Source organism: Tetrao urogallus (genome assembly GCF_951394365.1).
Source record: "Tetrao urogallus genome assembly, chromosome: 1".
NCBI lineage: Eukaryota > Metazoa > Chordata > Aves > Galliformes > Phasianidae > Tetrao > Tetrao urogallus.
Window position 1 is genome coordinate 114,311,252 of NC_136813.1, and position 24,674 is coordinate 114,335,925.

At 38.4% G+C, this 24,674-nt stretch overlaps 1 protein-coding gene across 1 annotated transcript in view; it reads left to right on the plus strand.

The window, feature by feature from the left end:
• SLC22A15 (solute carrier family 22 member 15) overlaps nt 1-18,926 on the plus strand; it is a gene marked incomplete at both ends in the record, with an annotated part of 30,966 nt that extends 12,040 nt beyond the window's left edge. The window contains 11 exons of the mRNA XM_079549207.1: nt 334-546; nt 3,582-3,714; nt 4,727-4,891; nt 5,571-5,700; nt 7,398-7,613; nt 8,590-8,730; nt 9,465-9,550; nt 9,945-10,065; nt 11,025-11,097; nt 16,511-16,699; nt 18,840-18,926. Coding sequence (XP_079405333.1) covers nt 334-546; nt 3,582-3,714; nt 4,727-4,891; nt 5,571-5,700; nt 7,398-7,613; nt 8,590-8,730; nt 9,465-9,550; nt 9,945-10,065; nt 11,025-11,097; nt 16,511-16,699; nt 18,840-18,926 — 1,554 coding nt within the window. The remainder of the gene's footprint in view (nt 1-333; nt 547-3,581; nt 3,715-4,726; nt 4,892-5,570; nt 5,701-7,397; nt 7,614-8,589; nt 8,731-9,464; nt 9,551-9,944; nt 10,066-11,024; nt 11,098-16,510; nt 16,700-18,839) is intronic.
• Nucleotides 18,927-24,674: the final 5,748 nt, after the last annotated feature.

Here is a 24,674-nt window from a genome sequence, read left to right on the forward strand (position 1 = left end):
AGGTCCCTTCCAAGCCATTCTTTGATTAACGACTCTTTAAGTATCCAAGTGCTGTACTTGCTGTGTGTGACATTTGGGGGTGGTTTCTGACTGAAGGGGAACTTCCTTTCTCTCAAATATTCCACAGGTCAGAAATGCAAGAACTGTTTTGCTGAAGTTTTAGTTCTCTGCTTTGTGATGTTGAAGAGATGGGGATTGTATGTAACATACAATCTGCTGTAGTGGCAGAAGGGAAATATAAAATAGGATTATTTAAATGCTGAATTGATCCAGCTGTAAGGGAAGCACTACTTGCATGTATGTTTAGCGTCTTTGATGTCTTTCTCTTTCCAGCTCTATGTGGCCACTGAAGCCATCCTCATTGCACTGGTGGGGGCAACTCCTCCGTACCACTGGGATCTGGAACTGCTCTTTGCTAACCAGAGCCATAGCAACCAGTCAGCGAGTGTGCAGAGAGCCTTTGGGGAATGGCTTCTTACTGCCAATGGCAGCGAAGTTCATAAGCACGTACACTTCAGCAGCAGCTTCACATCAATAGTCTCTGAGGTAAGTCTGAAATGGGTTTTGTCGCCCTGTGTGTGAGCAGTAAATCTCATTGACAGAGTGGGGAGGAAAGCTGATGGTGCTGCTGAGTCTTTCTCCTGTACTAATGCATGTTTTGAGTAGCAAATGAAGCGGGTGCTTCTTCCAGGTAGAGAACAAGTAACCTATTCCTATCCTAACTGCCTTGCTTTGCAGTGCAAATCTCAAACAATATTCTGCATCAAAACTGCCCATCTTTTCCATGTGGAAGGTTGGCATTGGATCAGATAGCCTCGTTCCACCATTGGGTTAGGATCATGTTATTGTACTAATGTGTTTAAAATCTTGTATATACCTTAAGCTCTTTCTATCTGCTATCTGCAATTTCCTTGGTAAGACAGATGCATGTAGTGGATCCATCCTGTTATTAGGAAGAAGTGAAGGAATTGGAGAGAAAGCAGCTTCTGCTGTTTCTTTACGACTTCATGGAGGGCACGGGCAATGGAGAGCAAGATGTATGAAGCAACCTCATCTGTTTTATCCCAAAACAATCTTCAGCTTTGTCACTGTGGCCTCTATGTTTTATAATTGTCCTCTTTCATGGTACGGCCACTGTCTCTAGAGGAATGATTCCAGCTTTCATGCTGTGCTATGTGCATCACCTGCTGTTGCTAAGGCCTACAATATCTATGAATGTTGTTCTTCTGTGCAAGAGCCCTATCTGATTAAGGTCTGAATTTAGCTCTGTACAGCTGAGTTCAACAACATAGCATTACTTGATAGTTTGTGGCTATTGTCCAAATGTGTTAATGCTGTTCGAGTTAGTTCCATAAAGTACTTAACTTTATTGGTTATGAGCATATTAATAACTGCCAGTATTGGAACAGTACCAAGCAATTGTGTACAACATGTACTGCTTCTTATTCTGATAATAAAGAGGATGAGTGCTTATTCCTCTATTGAAATTAAAATCCTAATGGACAGTGGCTTCTTTGAGCATAACTTAAAGCCAGCTGTCAGTTCTTCAAATTTTGTCTGAGCTTTTCACTTTTTTGGTTTTCAGTTTTCCAGTAATTGTTTATTTTCTTAATCTTGACAAGTCAGACATGTTTTTGAAGCCAAGCAGTGCCTTAGGATGTAAATTTTGTGAAGATTCTTGTGCATCTTAGCTGCACAGGTGAAGAAATGCGGGTGAAGAACTTAAAGTACAACATAAAAATGTATCCCGAGGTATCTTGTATGTTAAAGAATTTCAAAGCAGAGTCTGAACTTTTCAGTAAAGGCCCACATATATAAAAATCCTGTTGCTTCCTGAGATAAACTTGTTTCGGAACTTTAACTCCATGTATCATACACTTGAAAATGGGGTTAATTATAAAGATCTCAGTGCATTTCTTCAAAAACTACTTGATCTTATTCTGGGGCTTTTGATCACTATGCAGTCTTTCTACTGGCATGTAGAGAATTTTTTTCAACATTTCAGGAGGATATTTTTAATGTGTACCTTGTTGTATCATTTACTAGTTATGTGACTACTGCAAACTTGCAATGAAAAATCTGATGTCAAAAGATGTGTGATATCCTCTCTGTAGAAGAGAAATCTCAAGTCCTTTAAAGGTCATCTTAGTCATTGAGATTAACCTGCAGAACACATCTGAACAAATTTTACTTCACCACAATCAAATTATGCTTTGATCTCTGAATGATTCAGAGAGAATTTAATATCACTGAGATCACGTTGTGTTGTTTTTTTTCCAACACTTCTACCAAAATTGGGGAATAATTCTTGTAGCTCTTACAAAACAACTGTCCATGTTGTTTCAAGTGAAGTGTAATCTCATCATATGCTATTATTATAGAGATATACTTTATTGTGGATTATTTTTCTAAATCTAGACAAGCTGATCTGAGGTCTCCTGGTTAGTTTCAGAAGATAATTTTGTCAGAGTCCTGACACCCTGCTGCTGAGCATGTCAGTAAAAGCTTCATCATTTAAGTGACAATTTGATGAAGCGTGTACTGAGAGTAAGCAAGTTATTTTCCTGGAGCTTCTGTATGATTATATTTTGTTAGCCCTGTAATCTTGGTGAGACTTAATTGCACGGTTCTCTTTCATGGCAAGGTAGTTCGTAGCTGAGATGTGAAATAATATAAGCCTGGCTAGAGTGGATATCTAATAGGGTTTTGGTAGGGGAAGAGATTATGAAGAGAGGATTAGATTGTTATTACAGGGATAATGACATAATCACCAGCTTACCTGCCCAGGAAGGAAAAACTGGTATCACTGAAAGAAAGCATGATTTCAAGACAAAAGAGAAGCAGAAAATAAAAAGAATGCCATATAAGCTTTTAGAAGCTTTTAGAATAAAAAAGGAAATAAATTTTGAACACTGAGAACGTGATATAATTTAACTGTATAGTGTTGTAGGAGAAAGAATTTTCTCTGCCAGGCTGATCTATGAGGCAACATTAGGTCTGTAAGAACATCTGAAGATCAGGTGTGTGTTTGGAATAGAGAAGAATTAGGAGTTGCACAAAGAGGACTGTAAAAATAAATAGAAGGATGAGCAATACCAGAAAACTTGTCAAAAGCTACCAGAGTGTTTCACAGTGACAAAACTGTTCATAAGGAGGAGATAAATATTTCTGGACACGAATCACAATGCTTAATTTCGTGTAGTATTCCCACACCCTGCAGATAAATGCCAAGAGGTAGGACTACATATATTTAAGCTCGTAGTTTTGATGTGAGAAAAGGCAAGAAAAGTAAGAGAGGGGGAAAAAGGCTGCAAAATTACAGTATCCCATGAGGTATCTATTCTTGAGTTCAGAATCAAAGACTGTACTTGATCTGGGGAGCTGTGCAATTGGTTACTATGTCTCCAGAGAATCTGGAAGAAAGCACTTGTTTCAGTGCCTGTGTGATGACAGACTGACTGGAATGCTTACGAGATTTAGGCAGTTTTATCTTCCTGAAAGTATGTTTCACCCCCTCCAACTATTAGCTGTTGGTGAACCACTTTGACTCTGTTGAATTCTCCTTTTTTGTCTCCATCCAGTGGTTTTTAATTGGCAACACATCATACAAAGTCAGTGCTGCCAGTTCTTTCTACTTCAGTGGTGTGTTTGTTGGAGCAATCTCCTTTGGCCAGCTCTCAGATCGCTTTGGAAGGAAGAAAATCTATCTCACAGGTAACAGTAATGATCTTTTTCCAGGTAAACAATCAAAATGAATGAAGTGGAGATGCTGAATCTCTGAAAATGAGTTGCAAGAGCCCAGTTCTTCTGGCAACTTAGTACAGATTTGTCTTTCCAGTGTATTTCTGGGGACAATAAATTAATATTCTACTATTCAATCCGTACCTGAGTGCTAAGGAGATGTTCTGAATTTAGGAATTGTACTATATTTGCTAAAAAACAAGTGCTGGTGATGGTTGTCATGCTCAGAAGTGATTAATATTCCTAATAATTCATTAGCAACGTTCTTATACGTATAACCTTCTGTAAATTTTTTTTATCTTTTGGCTGCGTGATTTTTTTTTTTTTTTTTTTTTTTGTATTTGGGATCATCACTTTAAAATTCACAAAGTTTTTTTTGTTGTTTTTACTCTCCCTAAATCAAGCATTTGGAACTTTGTGTTTTGTGTATGTTTTTTTGGTTTTTTGTTTTTTGTAGATGGATAAGCATGTGGAACTAAAAACTTGTGCATTTTTTTCCTTCAAAGAAACAATCTCATTAATTCAAAGCTGATTAAAAATGAATCTGCCATGCAGTGCAAACTTCCCATGTATTATCCCCTGATAAAGGTTCTCTAATCTATATGGAGTACTTTCCAGAAATGAGGGGAGATATTTGATCGTATGCTTAGCCTGGGGTTTCTGTGTGAACATAAACATGAAACCATCTTAACAGGAGCCAGGAAGTAATTTTAAATATCTGAAAAATTGTCTTCTATGAATTGAATTTGGGGATTTAGTACTGCAAATCAGGTATCAGAAATCACTCCTTGTGGTCTTCCTTTTATGGTATTGACTGGGTTCTTGTATTTCTACCCATACCTGTGAAATGTAGCCATGTTTTATAGCTGTTGAATTTGATTACTTAAGGCATCAAGTGAATGTCAAGTAAAGACATTGATAAGTGATAAGCACTTCTATTTTACTACCTTTTCCTGAAGTTCAACCTTTTGCCTCTTACTTCCAGGTTTTGCCCTTGACATCTTGTTTGCCATTGCAAATGGATTGTCACCCTCATATGAATTCTTTGCCGTGTCTCGATTCTTGGTAGGGGTGATGAATGGTGGGATGTCACTGGTGGCCTTTGTTCTACTGAATGAGTGTGTGGGTACTGCCTACTGGGCATTAGCAGGTAAAAGTTGAGTGTTGGTGTCTTTATTGTCAGAACTTATGGATTTCAGTCGTACATACTGCACGAGACACACCAAAGCTAATAAGCATTTACAAAGTTAACTCTGCTTTCTGTGTAACCACAATCTTTGAGTCCTGCTTTATTTAATGTGTATTTTAGGCAAGCACAGTAGGTAACTTGGTCATTCAGGTTTCTACATCACCCAAGCTGACTAAGGTACTCAAGTTGAAACAAATCCCCTGTGGGTGTTAAGCAGCTTAAAACTTATCCACTGTTTATGCTAGCTGAGCTCTATCCACTGGAATTGAGACTGTGTGTTGTGGTTTAATCCAGCAGGTGGTTAAGCACCACACAGTTGTTTGCACTACTTTTTATACATGGTAAACTGGAACATATTTACACTTTAATTCTATACAGGGCTTTAGGTGAGAGAATGTAGGAAGATGCTTTTTGGACTTGTCTTGATGTTTGTAATTAGGTGCAATGCATCTGTGCTGTGTGGGTGAAGGATGGAATTCTCTTTGGTTAAATAGCTTTGTGTTTGTCTGTGCTACTGAGTGAAATGTTCTTAATGAAGAATTATTTTCTGTATTTCCATGTGTTAGGATTTAACAGTGTTCTTTAATAGAGTGATAATGGTGTTTTTGTTCTTTTTTTTTTTGTTGTTGTTGTGTGTCAGGATCTATTGGTGGCTTGTTCTTTGCTGTGGGAATCGCCCAGTATGCTTTATTAGGGTACTTCATCCGCTCCTGGAGGACTCTGGCTGTTGTGGTTAACCTGGAAGGAACAGTAGTCTTTCTTCTCTCTCTGTAAGTAGTTGAACTACTGAACTTCGAGGAAGATATGAGTAATGAGAGAAAATACGATTAGGTCAAGGAGCTTCTCTAGGCTGGTATGAAGTGCTGTTACTAAGATATTTTTTTCAGCTTCGGCCACCTCGTGTTATGTGCTTACTATATGCTGCAATATCTGAAAATGCAAGTGTATGCTGCATTGTATATGCGTTAGTACTGCAAAATTGGACTAGTCTTGAGGTGGTATACATCCTACTCCTTCACTGTTGTGTATTGGATTCTTCAAACTGTCCTCTGGTATGCTACAAGATACTGTGTAACAGGTCATAAAAGATACAGAAATGTGCTTCTGTGATAACTTATTTCTCTTCTAATTCTGCTTACGTAGAAAGAACTGCCTCAAAATTGTTTGCACATTCTTAAAGGTGACGTGCAAATGGGCAGCTTCCTTTGATTTTTTTCAAAATATTTGATTAGGAAAGAATTGGAAAAAGGCTTCTTTATTAAAGTAGCTAGGATCTTTGTTTGTGGAGTTCAGCACTGAAAGGTATGAGGTGCAGTGGTGCAGTGTTTTCTTCCTCTGTCATATCTTTCTTCATATCAGCAACTGATAAGAAATGAAGTTTAGCTGCAGTTCCAATTTAAGGCTTTTTCCTTCCTATATCTGTTTAACTTTGGTAACTACCCTCTTGCTAAAGTCAAAACAGCCTTTCAAAGAAAGCATCATAACTCAGGGAAAGATGTTAAAGGCTGTTTATGAGGTGAAAGGCATATTTGACATTTCTGATGTTTTAAAACTTCATAAGGTGATATTTAGGGCTTTTTGCAATTTATTTTAATGTTCAGATAACCTGTTCAATTTTTTTTTTTTTTAAGTACTTTGTGCTTGGGACTTCAGAGCTGTGCTCAGAGGCCCATTTTACTGTAAATAAGAATTTTTCATTCCCAGATTTCACACTGCCTCCCACCTACACTACTTAAAAATGACTATTTATATGAAAAGTTACCAGATTTCTTTTTTTATTATGGGGAAGGAAACATACTATTTTCTGAATTCTTCTTAAAAGCACAGAAACACTTGCTCCAGGAAAAAATGTCACTTCAGCCTTTTGCCAGATCCTTTTTAAGACTGTGCAGAAGTTTAAATTAGTTCTGGGAATCTGAGAATAAATTCTTTTGTAGGCTGTATTTTGTAGACCTATTGAGTGGATGCTGTATGTGAAGTGCAAGAGCATGATTATTTTTGTACAGCCTTGCTATCTACAAGAGAGAATTAGAAGAATGATTACTATAATTATTATTAATTATAAAGAGGGAAAATGTTGGAACGTGAGGAACAGAAGACAGCTAGTAAACATTGTAAAACATTTTCCTTTTAATAACGTGGAGCGTCTTTGATTCTGAATTCCACTAGGAAGAATCCTAATAATATCGTAATTTATACTGTTGTGTGTATATATGTGTGTATACATGTACACACAATTTTTTGTTACCTAAATTGCATATGAATTATTTTCCCTTTATTTCCAACGTACTTTGTTTCAGTAAATGCGTTGTATACCTGAAGGGTTGTCTGAGAAATTATCTTATACTGAAACCTATTTCAGCCTTATTTCCATAGGCAAGCCCAGCACTGTAGAATAGAAAAGCCCTCAAGCTGTCTCTGCAATATATATAACTTCTATATATAAATAAAAAAATGTGTGTTACAGGTTTATTCCAGAGTCCCCCCGCTGGCTATATTCACAAGGCCGGCTGAGTGAAGCAGAAGATGCCCTCTACCTCATTGCAAAGAAGAACCGCAAGCAGAAGCACACTTTTTCATTAAAACTCCCTGCTGAGAGGAGCCCCAGAGAAGCTGGCAGTTTCTTGGACCTCTTCCGATACAGGGTTCTCCTGGGACGCACCTTAATCATGATGTTCACCTGGTACTTGAAATACTTCGTAGGCCCAGCTGTATTGCTTTGATTCTTAGAGGGAGTGTGCTGCTGAGAAACGGCTAATCCTGCATGTTGTACATTGTCTCAACCTTTATTTTTAGGGGTCCCTATTGTAGTATTTCCTCAGTATATTTCTAAAGTTAAGCCATTTTTACAATTTAGTTCTGAGACATTTTTATCTTTGTGTTTCACTTGTGCTTTTCGAGGCGTAGAGCTGTTGAGAGCTGTATATTCCTTCCTGGCCCTCAAAGGCTGCTGGGATTAGTCATGCTGTCATCCTCTTTGGTTCCGTGCTACGCATCCATACTTTCAATCATTTGGATTATTTCTTGTGTTTTGTGTGTTAGGAGCCTGTTAGTAGGTTGGTGGCCTACCTTATCTAATGTGTATTTCCTAAAAGAAAGTGCTACCTGAGGTTGCCAGTGCTAGCAGTTGCTGTAGTATGGAGCAGGAACCTATGACACTACCTTTAGTCACTAGCAGAAATGTAATTATCCAAAAGTACTTATTTTGGTTTGTTCTGTTCATCCAGATGCCTTTATAATGCACGTTTTTGGGAAGAGGTATTAAGAAAAAAACAAATGACTTTTTTTTTTCAGCTGTCAGCATAAGTCTATACTTCTGTTGCTTTTCCAAATATTTAGTGCAGAACAGTCAATTTTCTGTTCTGTAAATGAGAATTAGGAGATTGCCTTGTTGATTTACTGCAGAATGAATTGGCAACGTGTTCCTTTTTTTTCTCTTTAGAGAATTCATTCAGGGTCACAAAAGAGAAATGAAAACCAGAATCTGGAAATGGATAGAACTGGATCAGGATGTAGAAATTAGAGGAAGGTAGAAAAAGGCCTGCTGTCTAAAACACTATATACAAATTGATACTACACCGTACCAGATGAATGCTTTGATATGGCTGACAAAGTTCCAGCTCTGATTTTACTTTTTTTTTCCCCCCTATCTTTTACAGGTTTGTGTGCAGCTTGGTTTATTACGGTCTTACCCTTAATGTGGGTGATTTAGGTGGAAACATTTATGCCAATTTAGCCCTATCAGGGTTGATAGAAATCCCAGCATACCCAATCTGTATTTACTTGATTAACCAAAAATGGTAAGTATGAAATTCTATTAATGTGTTTAGCATTTTCTTTTTTTTATATAAAATACAAATTTTTTTCAAATTGTATCTCCTAGCCCACAGACACTGTATGGAACTTTCTGCTTTGCTATTTCCAGTTCATTATATTCTCTTGAAAAATGCTTTTTTATTTGGAAGTGCTGCTGGTAGATCTTCACCTCTAATAAGGTTTAAGTTGTTGCTCAGTAACTCATTCTTGTATGGCTCAAAGATAAAGATGATTGTCAGTAGGATTAGCTGTGCTGACTCTATCCTGACACAAGATGGCATGATTCCCACCTGTCTTGTAACTCCCATTTTGTTAGGTCAAAGATGCTACAACTAAATTCAGCAGCTGAAACTGTTGTGTGATGTAATTTTACAGCTGCTGCACAAGTGTAAGAGCAGACTCTTAGCCCTTTCCTGAGCTGTTGTACTCCAGACATTGTCTTACTTTTTTTTTTGTGTGTGTGTAATTCACTTTCCAATCTCTTTTCTAAAGTCTCTTGAGAAGCTTTACACACATGCACACAGTAGGAAGGAAATAAAAATCCTTGAGATTGTGAGCTACAGCATGAAGACTTCTCAGTGCTCATTTGGTTGAGAGCAGCAGAAAATTTTTAAAGCAGTGGGAGAGGGGGTGTTTGTGGAGATGGCATTTGATATTTCTGCAAATGGAGACAAGGTGAATGTAGAAACTTCATTGGTTATCCTTTTTTGGACACCAGGTTTGGTCGAAAGAGAACACTGAGCGCATTTCTGTTCCTGGGAGGATTGGCTTGTCTTATTGTCATGTTTCTTCCTAAAAAGAAAGGTAAATGTTTCCTTTTGTTTCTGGAATACTTAGTAAGAAGTTGCAAAACTCCTTACCCAAAAGCCTAAGAATTTTTGCTTGTCAGTGCAGTAGGCTTGTACTTAAAAGTCACAGAAGCTAAGCCATAAGTAGCAATTTCCCTAGGATCTTAAGAAAATCTTGTTGGAAAAAATGTGGGTTTGAACTCATCTTTGGATTCTGTCCTACACTTCCACTTTAATCACAACAGTCACTCCTTTCCAGTGTTTCTGAAGTAATTCCAAGAAATGATGTTTTTGGGGATATCTCCATTATCCAAATGAGCTGTCAGTATAAATACACATGCAACTTGTAGGTATCTCTCCAAGTGAAAGGCTGTGCCAAAAGAGCCTAAGTGACACATTTTCTCTATCAGATACTGGAGTTTTTGCAGTGGTGAACAGTCGCTCACTTTCTTTGCTGGGAAAACTGACAATCAGTGCTGCATTTAACATTGTCTACATCTACACGTCAGAACTTTATCCCACAGTGATCAGGTAATGCAAGTTAATTTTAAGATTTTCATTTTTCTGGTTCTTTTCCCTGATCACCTTTTACTTCTCTTACTTTTTCTAATAATTACATTTCATTTGAGATTTTCACTTAACATACAATGATTACCTGTATGGTCTTGTATGTATTGAACTTTCTTTTCTCTTATCCTCACCTCCATCTCCCTCAAATGTGCAGTGTTCTCTTCAGAGTAACTGTATTCTCCATAATAATAAAACAGACCTTTTGGGTACTTAGTGTTCTCACAGCCTTCTCTCCACTAACGAGGATAATAGTAGTATTGCTGACCAACAACATCAGTGGGTTCCTCAGTGCTTTATAAACCAGACAATTCTGTTGAAATTTGTGCTTCCTCAACAAGCAATGTTAAAGATGCAACCAGTCAGTAAGCTTTGTGAAAGTAACTTGGTGCTTCGAAGGCAGAAGTTCCCTGTGCTTGTGGTGAATGAGTAGATAAAGGCATCTATTATACAGGTGCAATTTTTAATACATGTATTTGTTTGCCAGCTATCACTGTTAGTGGCTAGACATCATTGAAACTATCCTGTAAAGCTGTTCTCCTCTGTTGGGTGAATCTGCTAATATGGATAAAGGAATTTAGCCAGAGTTTCAGGAAGAGATAAGATGCAATGACTGAAATCACACCTTTTTTTTTTTTTTTTTTTTTGTCATCTTAAGTGTATGCATGTGTTAGAATTCTGAACGTGCAGTGGATTTGTGCTTTTCTCAGAATACAAAGCATATGATTTCATTCTTTTTTTCAGGTGTTTTCATTTAGATTTCACTTTTTGTTGCCAGTTGATATGGCCAGAATCATGAGTGAAACTTTTTTGTTGTCTTTTTTAAAAACCCTTTCCTGCACTTCCATCTTCTTGTACTTTTAAAATTTTAGTTTTTCATGTGCAAACGTGACTAATTAATGATTTTTTTTGTTTCCTCTTAGGAATGTTGGAATGGGTGCCTGCTCCATGTTTTCCCGTGTTGGTGGAATCATTGCTCCTTTTGTCCCTTCATTGGTTTGTCTGAACTTGCTATTTTAAGTACATTTTTCTTCTGCGGTTCCGATGATTCAGAAGCTTGCAGAAGTGGGAATATTTGGGTAAACTGTGTATGGAAAATAATCTGTAAATTAGGTGTCTTGGCAGTGTTATGATAGGTTAAAGGCATTATGATATAATCTGTAATTAGACAGAAAATCCCAGTGTTTAGCTCAGAAGATACTTCAGGATTTTGAAATCCAGCCCCTGAATTTCAGCAGTATTGACATTTGAAAGCAAAAAAAACCCGAAACAACAAATTGTTCCCAAATTTAGACCATAAGCCAGCAATAACTAAAAATGTATTTAAAAGATTTACTGCATCAAGGTGATAAAGCATAAGAACTCACTGCTCTTCTCAGGAGCTCATATTTTTGAGTGGAAACTCATTTTACTGTTGCTGTGCTTCACTGAATCCGTACATTATAATAGTCAGTAAATGGTTTATATTTCAGTAAGTGCAGACCTGAGATACTTTAAGCTTCTGAGAACAAATCTTACAGCAGCCTGTCAAGGCAAAGAGAAATTCTCAAGAAACAAATATGAAGATGGTACTGTTCCCTTATGTTCATAGGCACTGTGTGCTTGTATGTAAAATAGAGTTCAGGGTTCTTTACTGACACAAACCACTTGGTGAGGTCTAATGAGTATTTCTTTAATATGACACGGATTTCATATGGAATAACTTTTCTCTGTGCCATCTGCCATCTTACTATGGTATGCAGAAGGCTGGTAGGAGGATAGATGAGCACACTGGACTTTTTTTTCCCATAGAATGAAACATAAAGTAGGTGAGAGTGTCTTCAGGGCAACAGTGGGCAAAGCCAAAGCTGGTACAGATCTCCCAGGTAGATTTAATGGACTGCTTTTATGTAGCAATGGGGGGAATCTATTATGTGGTATGTCATGGACATTTGGCACTGAAAGAGACAAATATTTAATCATCATGTTTTGAAAGGGTCCAAGGAAAGTCAAAATAGCTCTTTTTAAAGAACAAATGAGCATTGATTTGTGGGAAGAATTAAGGTTTTCATCGGAATTTCTTAAACTACTTGAATGTATTTTCCAATAGCTCTTTTCTGTGAATCATATACAAAGAGTTGCAATGGAGAAAAGTTAATTGCTGAGCTAAGAGATGAAATGTTCTCTTGTATTTCATCGTAGTTTTCTTGTATTTCTTTTTTTTTTTTTTTTCAGTTTAGAATTGCTTTTTCACTATAGAAAATGAGTTTTTGAAGCCGTGCTATACTCCTGTATTTTTTTTTTTTTTAGATAAGCATTCTTCTGAAAGTGAATATGTACATTTTTGAGCTATATTGAAGATGATTCATATTTTTGCACAAAGCTGCATGAAGTATAGTTCTACTTTTAACAAAATGTATAAAGAGGAACAGGCTTTAAAGGTGATCTGTCAGCATCATTAGGTTGTTGGGGTGATGGCAGGAAGGCCAAAGCTCAGTTGAAACTCAAACCTAGCAAGTAGCATAAATACAGATTCTGTCAGTCAAAGGACATACAGTGTTTAGCTCATTGTTGAATGGAAGAGATAGCCTATTGGTGGATGAGATGGAATAAGATGAAGTACTTAACGCTTGCTTTAGTCTACACAGGCGAAGCCTGACCCCAAGCCTCTGTGCATATCAGCGCAGTTTAGGAAGCAGAGGGCCAGGCAGCAGAGGAGGAGCAGTAGGTTCATGAACCCGGAGAGAAGCTGAAAGCTTTCCAGTCCATGGGATAGGAATTACCAAGTGGTGGTGAAAGAGTTGGCTATGCTAGTGAGCCAAGCGTCTGTCTGAAAACTCATTGTAGTAGATGGAGGTCACTGATTACTAGGGGGAAGAATACTAATACTAATGCTAAATACTGTGCATGTCTTTAAGATGGATCAGAAAGTGAATCCAGGTAATTTCCTGCTGATCAGCTCTAACTCAGTCCCTGGGAAGATCAAGGATATGGCCTCACAGAGTTTATTTCCAAGCATGTTAAGGCTGAGAAGGTAATTGGGAACAGTTAGCACGAATTTACTAGGGAAAGTTAATTCTCTGACAGTTTGGTAGTCAGCCATTCCATCACAGAACACAATGTGGATAAAGAAATGGAGAAGAGAGAAAGCATTTTGGCACTGTCCCACAGCATTTTTGTTTGAAGGAATATTGGATGGATTTGAATGTTCCATGGACCATCCTCCTCATATTTGTTCTAAATGCAAAGGAGCATTTAACACAACAAATGATAAAGCTTAAATCCAGGGGGACCTTTTTGGCCAACAGAAACCCCATGAAGGCCAGCAAGAAGTGTAAAATTCTCTTTCTGGTTTGGGCTAATCACAGGGCTTGTATAGGCTGATCAGCTTTTAGGACTTTCAGCTTTTCATGCTGCCCTGCCAGCAATGGGACTTGGAGTGCACAAAGAACTGGGAGGGGACAGAGCCAGAACAGCTGGCCCAAATGGCCCAAAGGGATATCCCGTACTGTATGACGTGATACCCAGCAATAAAAGCTGGAGTAAAGGAGAAGGAAGGTGAAGGGTCTTTTGGACTGATGGCATGTGTCTTCCCCAGAAACTACTGCGTGTGTGTTAACCTCTGCTTTCCTGGACATGGCTGAATATGTGTTCTCATGATTTTACTATTCTGATCGTCTTCCCATCCCACCTGAAGAGAGTGAACAAGCAGGTGTTGTGCTTAGCTCCCCACTGGGTTTAAATCACAACAGATACAATTGACAATACTGCTAAGAGAGAATGAATTTGGTAATTTTTACAGTAAAGGTAAAGCACAGAATGGTTAAGGTTGAAGGGATCTCTGGAGGCTGTGTGGTCCATCTCTTCCACCTCCTAGCCCTTGGCTCAAGCAGGGTCACCAAGAGCCACTTTCCTAGGATTGTGTCTGGACAGTTTTGGATTATCTCTGAGGTTGGAGATTTCATCCCCTCTCTGGTCAACCTGTGCTGGTGCTTGGTTGTGCTCATAGTAAAAGTATTTCCCAGTGCTCAGAGGGTACCTCCTGTGTTTCTGATTTTTACCCATTTGTCTTGCCATGTCAGTTGGCACAACTGGACACAGCCTGGTTCCATCCCTTTTGCACCTTCCCTTCATGTATTTATATGCCACTCTGAAAGTAATGCCTCCGATTTATTTCCATGAAAACAACAACAGATACAAAGAGCACAATCACACTATTTAATAGAGTACATTCTCAGCTACAAAACACGATTTTTAACATAGTCACCACCATTAGCTGTGCATTTTTGCCAGCGATGAACAAGAGCCTGAACACTGTGTTTGTGAAAAATCTGCACCAGCAGAAGTGGCCTACTATTTCACAGCTGCTGTGTCAGTGCTAGGAAAATGTTGTCCATCTTTCATTGGCCCAAATAGATGGAGTCAGAAGGTGCCAAATCTGGACTATACGGTGGGTGTGATAGGACTGTACTGCCAGGATTGGCAATGTGTTCCATGGCCATCAAACTGTTATGGGGCCTGGTGTTTTTGTGTTGCAAGAGAAAGGCTGTCTTCTCTGCCATGACTCTGGAAGTCTGAGCCTTCAATTTAGTCAGCATTGCAATGTACTGATCAGAGCTGATGCTTTGTCCAGGTTCCAGGAGATCCTGGAGAATCATCTTTTTTTATTATTCTGAAAGACAGTGTGCATCACTTTACCCACTAAGGGCTTGAACTACGTCTTCAATGGGGAAATTTGCACATCGCCACACCACTGATTCCCGTTTTGATTCTGGCTCATAGTGATGACACCACATCTTGTCACCAATTAAGATGCAATCCAGGAATCAATCGCTTTCAACCTCATATTTGTTCAGTAGGTCCTGACAAACTTGCATCTGGTGTTCATTCTGTTCTTGTGTGAGCATCTGTGGGACCAACCAGACACAAACTTTGCAATATTCCAGTGTTGCCGCTGTTGTTTCCAGCACACTGGTGTTCAGCTCTGTATGCTGGTCTCTGGTTGTAATCTGCCAGCTCATGCAGATGAGCCAATTGAGGTTCTCTTCATTTTTGTGTTGTGACAGCTGTGTATGACCATCCAGAACGTGGTTTGTCTTTCATGTTGCTGTTGCCACTGCTGAAATGCAACACTCACTGCCTCACTGTGCTCACTTCTTTCTGTTTGATCTCCATAAATGTTCATCAACAGTTGATGAATGTCAGTGGGTGCCTTTTTTTCCTGCATGGAAGAATTCAATGACACCCCTTTGCTTCATCTGCACTTTCACGTCAGATGCCACTTGGTCAGACTGCCCATCTGCTGCCAACAGCAGAGAAGTGTAACAGAATAGTGGCAGGAAGGTTCAACTTCTATTGCTATACAATCAACATTTGCTTCTCTGCTCTTGTGAGGCCCCATCTGGAATACTGTGTCCAGGTCTGGAGCCCCCAGTACAAGAAAGACAGCTGTTGGAGAGGCTCCAGAGGAGAGCCACAAAGATGATCAGAGAACTGAAGCACCTCCCCTATGAAGACAGGCTGAGGGAGCTGGGCTTGTTCAGCCTGGAGAAAAGAAGGCTGCAGGGTGACCTCATTGCAGTCTTCCAGTACTTAAAGGGAGCCTACAAACAGGAGGGGAATCAACTCTTTGAAAGGGTAGATAACAGCAGGACAAGGGGAAATGGTTTTAAGTTGAGGGAGGGGAGATTTAGGTTGGATGTCAGGGGGAAGTTCTTTCTTGGGAGAGTGGTGAGGTGCTGGAACAGGCTGCCCAGAGAGGTTGTGGATGCCCCATCCCTGGAGGTGTTCAAGGCCAGATTGGATGTGGCCCTGGGCAGCCTGGTCTAGTATTAAATGGGGAGGTTGGTGGCCCTGCCTGTGGCAGGGAGGTTGGAGATTCATGATCCTTGAGGTCCCTTCCAACCCTGGCCATTCTGTGATTCTGATGTTATGGGCCAGTGTAATAAAATAGGAGATACTACTTTTGGAGTAGCCCTCATGTATTGATAAAATCCTCCTGTACCTTGTATAACCTAAATAGATCCAGCTGTTTCAGCCTTCCCTTGTATGTGAGATGCTCCAGTCCCATTATCACCTTTATGTCTCTTTGTTGGATTCTCTCTTGTACTGGACAGCCCAGAATTGGATATGGAACTCCAGGTATGGCCTCACCAGTGCTGAGTAGAGGGTGAGGTTCACCTTTCACAATCCAGGATACTATTAGCCTTTCTTTTCTTTCCTTTTCCTTTTCCTGGTAAGCACATTGAGGGCTAACCTTCAGATTTTGTAACTTGAATATGAGCATAAAAGTTTCAAGGGTATGAGTTCATTATATTCCTGAGAATTGTCACTTGGAGTGATTGTAAAGGTTAACTGTTTAAGTATGCAGCATGCACTAAGTGGAACCAATCTACTTTCTACTGATAATTCTCTCTGCTTTTGATTCTAGAAATCTGTGCAGTGGTCTCTGCCTTACATTGTATTTGGAGCAACTGGTTTATTGTCTGGGCTCTTAAGTTTATTGTTGCCTGAAACCTTGAACAGCCCTCTGCTAGAAACTATTTCAGACCTACAGATATGCTCATACTGGAGACTGGGGGATGAAGCCATGTCATTGCAAACCCTAGATGGCTCACAGGTATTTTATTATTAATTCTTTTCCCTAGCATTTCAACTCGTCCCACTCTGAATTCTCTAGGATAGTAATTTTTGGCCTATGGAGAATAGGTCCTAAGGAGATGCTTAAGATAGTTCAGTAACCTTACTATCCCATCTGAATTGTTCCATGGAAATGCAGGCTGAAACAGAACTGGGTTAATTTATCCGTTTGGGGCCGAAAGCATGGACTTTTTGGGGGGCTGGATGAAGGACTTGACTCTTAAGACAGATTGCTATGATATGCTTCATATACAGCTGGCCATTGACATTTCTGAGAAGTGGTAGATGTTAAGGAAAATTCTTGCTAGCAAAACAAGTCTATCATATGAATCTCAGAATTGCACAGAATCATAGGGGTTGGAAGGAACCTCCAGAAATCATCGAGTCCAACTGTATATTGATGTCAAGTTTGTACCAGCTGTTATTTTGGTAATTACGTTATTATTGCATCTTAACCTAGATGGCTTACTAACAGAAAGTGATTCTAGCAAGCAGTACAGTTGTTTTAATTCAGAGGAGGGGAAAAAAGAAAAACATCATTTTTTTTCCTGCTAGCCTTATAAGGTCAGTATCACCATTTGGGGGTGATGTACATCTATAAATATGCATGCAACTAGATTCACTTTCAAAACAGTCTTCTCAAGATTAAGTTTTCTGTCTTTGCATTTCTTCAGGCCTTCTAAAAATCTTGAACAAGATCATTTATTGTCATTTATATATATATAAACAGTATATATATAATAATATAAATATATTAAATATAAACATAGAAATTATCTATTTTTATATATATATATTTTATATATATATATATATATATATGTATATATATAGTTTTATACAAAGGAAGTGCTGTTAAAATGGGAAGCTGTAAAACATTAACCCTATTTGACAAGGCCACAGTGAGGTCTGTGAAGCTGTTATTAGGAAGTGATAGAGTTTATTTGGCATATACTGAATTTCCCCTGTGGAATCCGCTGTCCTTTTGTACCACTTTAAGGATAACATGGATTCTAGATGCCCAGAGCTGAGGTTTTGTCCCTGTTAACGTACACAAATGTGATATTCAAGTTGGGTGGCATCCAGCGATAGTCTGATTCTCCTCAAATCATTTTAGAAATAAAAAAGAAGCATAACATGATTCCCTTTATATCTTCTGACAGTTTCTAGTGCTCAAACTGTTTGAAATTCTTTTGCAGTTACACACATTACCATAGCAAAACTCCACTGAAGACAGATCTAAAGCTACAGATTTTGCTTGTGTGGTTCTGTCAGTCAGGAGTATGATTTCCATTTCTGTTTTTCACCTTCTTTCTCACCCTTCTTTGCATATGATTAGTCAGCCAGAAGTCTTAGAATAGATGTAAGCATAGTGGAAAAAATCCTAAATATTCATTTAAATTAAATGGAGTATGGTAGCAGTAGACTAATCATTACTTGGACAGTCCATACTGGTTCAGTGGAAAAATGCCACAGCGGCAAAATAAAAATCAGTTAATTATAATAGTTGATTTTAGTTTGGGTATGTGATATGAATTATGCTATTGAAAGGACTCCAGCTGGTGTAAATATGCCTGTCAGAGTTTATTTTCTGCCCATACAAACCCGTAATGTTTTTCCTTTTCCATAACACCTTTGTTTAGTATCAGAGAGGGATCTTTTTAAATTTAACTTGCATAGAAAAATGCCCATGCTACACATGAAGAAGTAATAATTCAGAATGCAGAAACCTTTACCTGATCAAATGATCTTTGTGTTCTGAAGCTCTGTCTCCAGTTGCTTGCAGGAGAGTAGAGTCCTTGGGCTTAAATGAAGAAAGCTGAGTAGACTACCACTTCAGAACCATCCTAGCCATTTTCTCTCATGCATGGATTTTCTGTGGTATACTGATAGAGCCAGGAAAGTCCATCCAGTATAAGCCAACTCTTTCCAAGAGATTTTGAAGAATTAAAAGTACAAACAAATCTAGATTCACAAAGCGTTAACAGTGTTTTGACTTGTCTTTTCTCTACCAATTCTCTACCAACCTTCTAATAGAGGTATAGTGCTTTGTGTTCATTTATTTTCAGATTTTTTTGATGGCTTCTTTGTTAACCAATTTGCTTCATTTTTCTTTCTAGTCTGGAGACAAGGACTATTCTGCAGGAAGTGGAAGTGAAGATGAGGAATTCTATGATGCTAATGAAGAGACCCATATGATCAAGTAATGAAAAGAAGAAACACAGACTTGTTCTCTTTTTTTTTTTTTTCTTCCTTGTCCAGTCAGTCCAGCTCTGAGATGAGAGTACTGGAAACCACCTATCAGGGAATGTAACTGGGCAAGTGCCTGTGTCTTTCCTGAGTAGGAAGGGAGTTTAAATACTGTTAAGATTAATTACACCACTGTTTCTTTTCATGTGAGACAGCCATTCAAATACTTGTGGGTAGGAATGAGAGAGAATGCACAGACTACATTTGAATGATAGCAAGGGAAGGATAATGTATTTCTGAAACAGAAAATTATCAACTATTTGTGCAGATCATCGGTGCTTTTGTATTTTCAGAGGGTTGGTTTTGAGTCATCCTAAACTGATGAACTTGAAAATGTTCACTTTTTTGTTTTTGTGGAATGAAAGTGATTGCACAATGTTTTGTGTGCTACCCCAGGAGGAACGAACTTATGAAATGGTATGTTAAAATGGCTTTTACATATTGAGTGGGGGAGAGGCAACTATCAACATAGAGTTTCTCCTTCAGGCATGTGGACACCTGTGTAGAATTACAAGGTACAGCTGATCAGTTCATGGCCTATCCATGAACTTTGTGATGATGAAAGGCTGGGAAGAGTCCGTAACATCTGTAGATATAGAGGATGTTGCTGATTTCTCTCTCCTCTATCGACCAAACATTCTCTTGGGCTGCCTTATGCATAGATTTGCCACGTTTCCCACATCTCAGAACTGCTGTTTGTAGCTTTGCCTCCTTCTACTTTGTCTTCACTTTTCTATAAATATTAAAGCTTAGCAACTTCTCTGCCTGTGCAGTGAAGTAACTCTGTTTAAGGATGTAATTTCATAAGTAGTACACAGGTGAGGTCTTTATCGCATACTGTGTAAGGTGAAATGTGTTTTTAGGGTATTTAGCTCATTTCTATGGACCTATCTGCATCTTCATTTGTGGAAGAAATGTAAGCATTAAGTGACAAGAGGAGCCATGGGCTGCTGTTACATTTTGTAGGATTATTGCAGAAAGCTGCTAATATCTGTTTAAAATTCTTTTGCTCTTAAACTCTTTAAGCCAGTGTTTACTGGATTACTTGACCTTGTTGAGGAAGACAACTTCATTCTTTAGTTTACACTACACTTTGTTTAGTTAGAAGGATACAAAAATCTTGAAGTATGAGCAAGTGCAATGTTGTGACTAAAAAATAAGGCCTTAGGAAGATTCAACTTTTATCCTCTAACTACTTGCTTGCTATTTATTAAGATTGACTTCCATGAGTTGTTTGCTAGTTTTTATATTTGAAGTCACTAACAAAGTGAAAAGAGCTGTTGACCTTGTGAGACATTTTTTTATGTGAATAGTAGATTTAGAAAATGGAATTTAAAAAAAAAAAAAAAAAAAAAAAAAAAAAAAAAGAAGAGTTGTCAGCTGAACTTATTCCAGTTAAACTGGGAAGTTCATTTACTCTGAAAGGAAGTGAAACTGAACAGTATCTGGAGTTTACAGCTAGCTGCTTGATCTTTGTTCATTGGAACTGTAGCACTGAGGAAAACGTAACTACCCTGCTTGGTGCAGCAGGCAGCCCAGAGGCTACAGAGTGCAGCATGTAGTACTCCCACTTGATCTGAATTTGATTCACACATTGGCTGTGAGTACAGTAGGAAACTTCAATCCCTGTGAAAAAAGTGTCTTCAGTTTTTCTTCCAGACTGCTGCATCATTGTTGTAGCAAGGGCATTTTCATCTTGGCTGGATACTTTTTCTGCCTATATTTGGCTCTTATGCCTGGTTGAAAATTTCTCTAAATAAGGTACTTAGAAAAGCATGGAATGTTGAGTATATTTATTCAAAGATATTTTTAGTTCTGTGTTCACATTTTGAATTATGGATAGTTGGAAAAGCATCAGGTTTGGTTTCATTGTTGATGACTTTTGAAGACATAAAGCCCGCTTACTTGAAAGCAAACAGTGGTAAGCCTGGCATTATTAGCATGCTGCCAAGATCCAGCACATTTTTTAGCTGCTTATTTTCCTCTCTTATATGGTATGTAGAGTAAGTTTCCCTGAGAGGCAGACAGGAACTGTTAGCCATTCTTTGTCCATAGTTTGTGTGTCATCTGCTACTGGCAACACAGGACATCATGTCCACACAGTGCTCAGTAGGAAGAGTAAGATGTGACAGTTCAGGTGGGGAGATTACTTTGCAGAACCTGAGTTGAATATTTGTGGTTCTTTGATTTTAATCAGTCTTCAACTTGTTATCAAACTTACTTCTCCATTCATGCACTTTTGTATTGTAAGTATAGATGTAGAAAATTCAAAAATGAGAGTGAAGAAAGTGTATTTTTTGTTTGATAAGTTACTGTCCTTTATTTTAGAAATATAGGAATACTTTGTTTCAGCTGAAGGATGGAGTACTGATTATCTTTCCCACTCTTAGAGCTGCCTCTAATCATGCTCTCTGACATACAGTGTATCTAGGCATCTGTGCAATTTGTGAGCATGGTATAAATATGTCTGAAGAGCTCATGAGCAGCAGTACTGTTATTTGATGGTAGAAGTCAGTCTGGCCTGATACACTCAATGCCTGTGTCAGGAATGTCTATATGCAGCTGTTTACCAAACAGGACAGTTATTTTGAGTCTCACAGCTCGTATTTTGTTGCAAGATGTAGTAAGTGAATGAAAGACCTGTGTAAGAAAACTTGTGACATCTGAGCATAGAATTGGAGTGTGAACAAACTTATACAGAATTTTCCATGCCATGTCTTTTTAATACCTTGTCCAGTCTATGTTAACCTTAACCAGATTATCCAGGTGCTACAGTTATTTCAGTCTAATAGAGGTGTGCAGAATTTTCACCCTGACAGTCTGAATTTACTGAACTTTCTCATCTTATTTTGGTACTACTAGCTCCTGTCATCCTGGAAAAAAAGCTCTTGTGTTGCCTAATGGAGAGTAGATTTTTATTCTGCTCTAATTTATTGTAAGTGCCTGTATTATGAAAGGCTTTTTAATTTCCTCAATCAACTTGATATGGGACTGTGTGTAAAGTAACATCATAGAACTGAATGATGTATGTGCCAAAGACTGCTTTTGCTGGAAAGCAATGGTCCAATACTGGTTCTAGCTGCATTCATTTGGAATTCCTCCATGCAACCTGCCAAAACTGGTGCATACAATCATCTCCAGAGCGTTGGGGGATGGAAAGTTACCTTTGCTTGTCTTTCCTTTTTCAGTTCACTTAAATATTTTGTGTTTTCTGAAAGTGGAAAAGGTAGGATTTGTAGAAGAGCTGAGTATGCACCTCTTGTCAATTAGAGAAATCTGCAGAGCCTGTTTGCTTCTGAGTTGCAAATGCCAAAGCTTACTCTCAAAGACTGATAAAATCTGGTTTAAAAACTGCACACTGGAATTCAGTTCAGCCATCAGCCTTACAAATTAGCACTGCCAGTAATAGCTTGCCTCAAGCATTGTAGGATATAGCAGATTTTTATAAAAGGTGCAGTTTGAGGCATTACTAAATAGTAATTTCTGTAGTTCAACTCCCTACTACAACTACAAAATTCAGTGCTAGTCAGCTCTGTCGTGGCAGTTTTATTTCCCAGCAAATGGGCAAGTGTCTAAATGTTTGTGCAGCAGGAGGTGGATGCCATCGGAAGAGTGGTTTAGAGGAAGTAATCTGCATTCTCCGCTGCATATGCAGAATGAAGTAAGGCTGTGATGTGTCAGGATCTTCTCTTATGTAGTAAGCTCATAGAATGGAGTACATTTAAACAATTGCCTGCCCATCTTCAATTACAAAAGCCTTTAGAGAATGATGATCTTTTACATGCAAGTTAATGCTCACCAACACATCTGAGATGCTTGTATTACACCCGCTGCAGCAGGTAGGCAAGAAAATGTGGCAATAAGAACATCTTTGCCTATACTGGAACGGTTAACTTTTTCTGAAAGATATCCCAGGAGAAGTATCTAGTACATCCATGTTCAAACAAAATATTTTAAAATGATGGAAACTTGACTGGGAAACAGACATTTCTGATAGCAGCTTGCAGGGGAAAAAAATCATTGTTTCAAACTGGTTAAAAGCTTTCTAATATAGAACTGCTGAGTGGTTTGTAGTAAAAGAGTTTATTGCACTTCTGTGATGTCAAGTATGACTCCAAATGACTGTTTTTCAGTACTAGACTCACCTCACTCCCCAGAGTTTAATCCAGTTCTCCATCTGTTCTTGTTAAAAATATGAAGGTCTTTTAGCAACCAGGAATATATTTTTCATATGGATATATTTGTTGCACTACTTTCCTCCTTGAATCTAATTTTACTTCCATTTTTGAAGCTACTACCTCCTTAAGTTGAGCTTTTTTGTCACTTCTGTATTTAATAGATTTTAGATAATATAAAATATTTCCATTTTTTTATTTATGAAGTAATCCATGATTTAAACAGAAGCAAGACTTGTGCTTTTAAAACTTTTATTTAAAGGCTTTTCAAAATTAGCTTAAAATGCTTATGCTTTTGGAGGACCAGAGTTATTGCACCTTTTAGAATCTGGGTTCTCTTGTTTGCACTGTTGTTAAGGGCAAAAAATTAAGGGCAAGAAGCTTTTATTTTTGTGCTAATCTCCGTTGAGGGGATAACTTGAGGGGAAGGAAGTTTTGAGTTGGGAAATTTAACTTATTGCCGATTAAAGAGCTTCTATTTATTGCTGCTGGTATTGAGGCAGAGAAAAACAAATGGGGAGAGACACTGCTTCTCTCTGGATGCTCTTCCATTGCCATCTTGGTGGTCTCCTGTCCCTTGGTTGGATATTACTCTTAGTTCCTTCAGCAAGGCAACAAGTAGCTTGGGAGATTGGGATCAGCACATCGTACTAGCTGTCATACTTGCTCCTTATTTCTTTCTCTGCTGCTCTACTGTGGGTTTCCTCACTGGATTCAGTGCCCTTTAGAGCTGCGTTTCCTTCTACGTCTCATCCTCTCAGCCCCTGATTGGCTGCAGTTCTTTTTTGGCGTTTCTTCTACCCTGCTGTCACCCCTCTCCTATCCTGTGCTGGCATAGTCTTCTCTTATTTTTTTTTTTTTTCCTCCTTCTATAAATATTGTCTTTTTCTCTTAAATATGCTTTTAAATATTTTAGATGTGCCACAACCTCCTCGGATTGTCTGGAGCATTGGGATGAAATGGGTCAGTGCCTAGTGTCCGAAATAGGCAATGGGCCCAAACTGAAAGACATGTGGATCTGCCTAAGCATATAGAAACACTTTTTTCTTTTTCTTTTTTTTTTCCTTTTTTTTTTTTTTTTTTAATATTTTTTTTTACTGCTAGGATAACCTATCACTGCCACAGATTGACAGAGAGGTTATGGAGTTGTTGGCAGTGTTCAAAAGCCATCAAGACAAGGTCCAGGGCAACCAGCTGTATGGGACCCTAGATGACCTCCACTACCAAAACTCTTGACAGGTGTGCCTAATACATGACTCCACAATGCTTTCTTTCAGATTGAGTCCTTAAAGGGCTGACAGTTACTACGAGCAAAACTTGGCACCATATTCCTTTTGTGTTTCTATCGTCTTAGGTCAAATAAATGAAACTCCTAAGGATATAAGCAGACATTTATAGCCAAGTTCTGTGTCTGGTTACGTGTTTGTATTCTTACTGATTTCAGAAGACAGATCTTAGATTTCCACTTGACCAGAAGAACAGCCAAAGGGGTAAGCTTCCTTCTCTCTGCTTAAGCCTTCATCATCATGA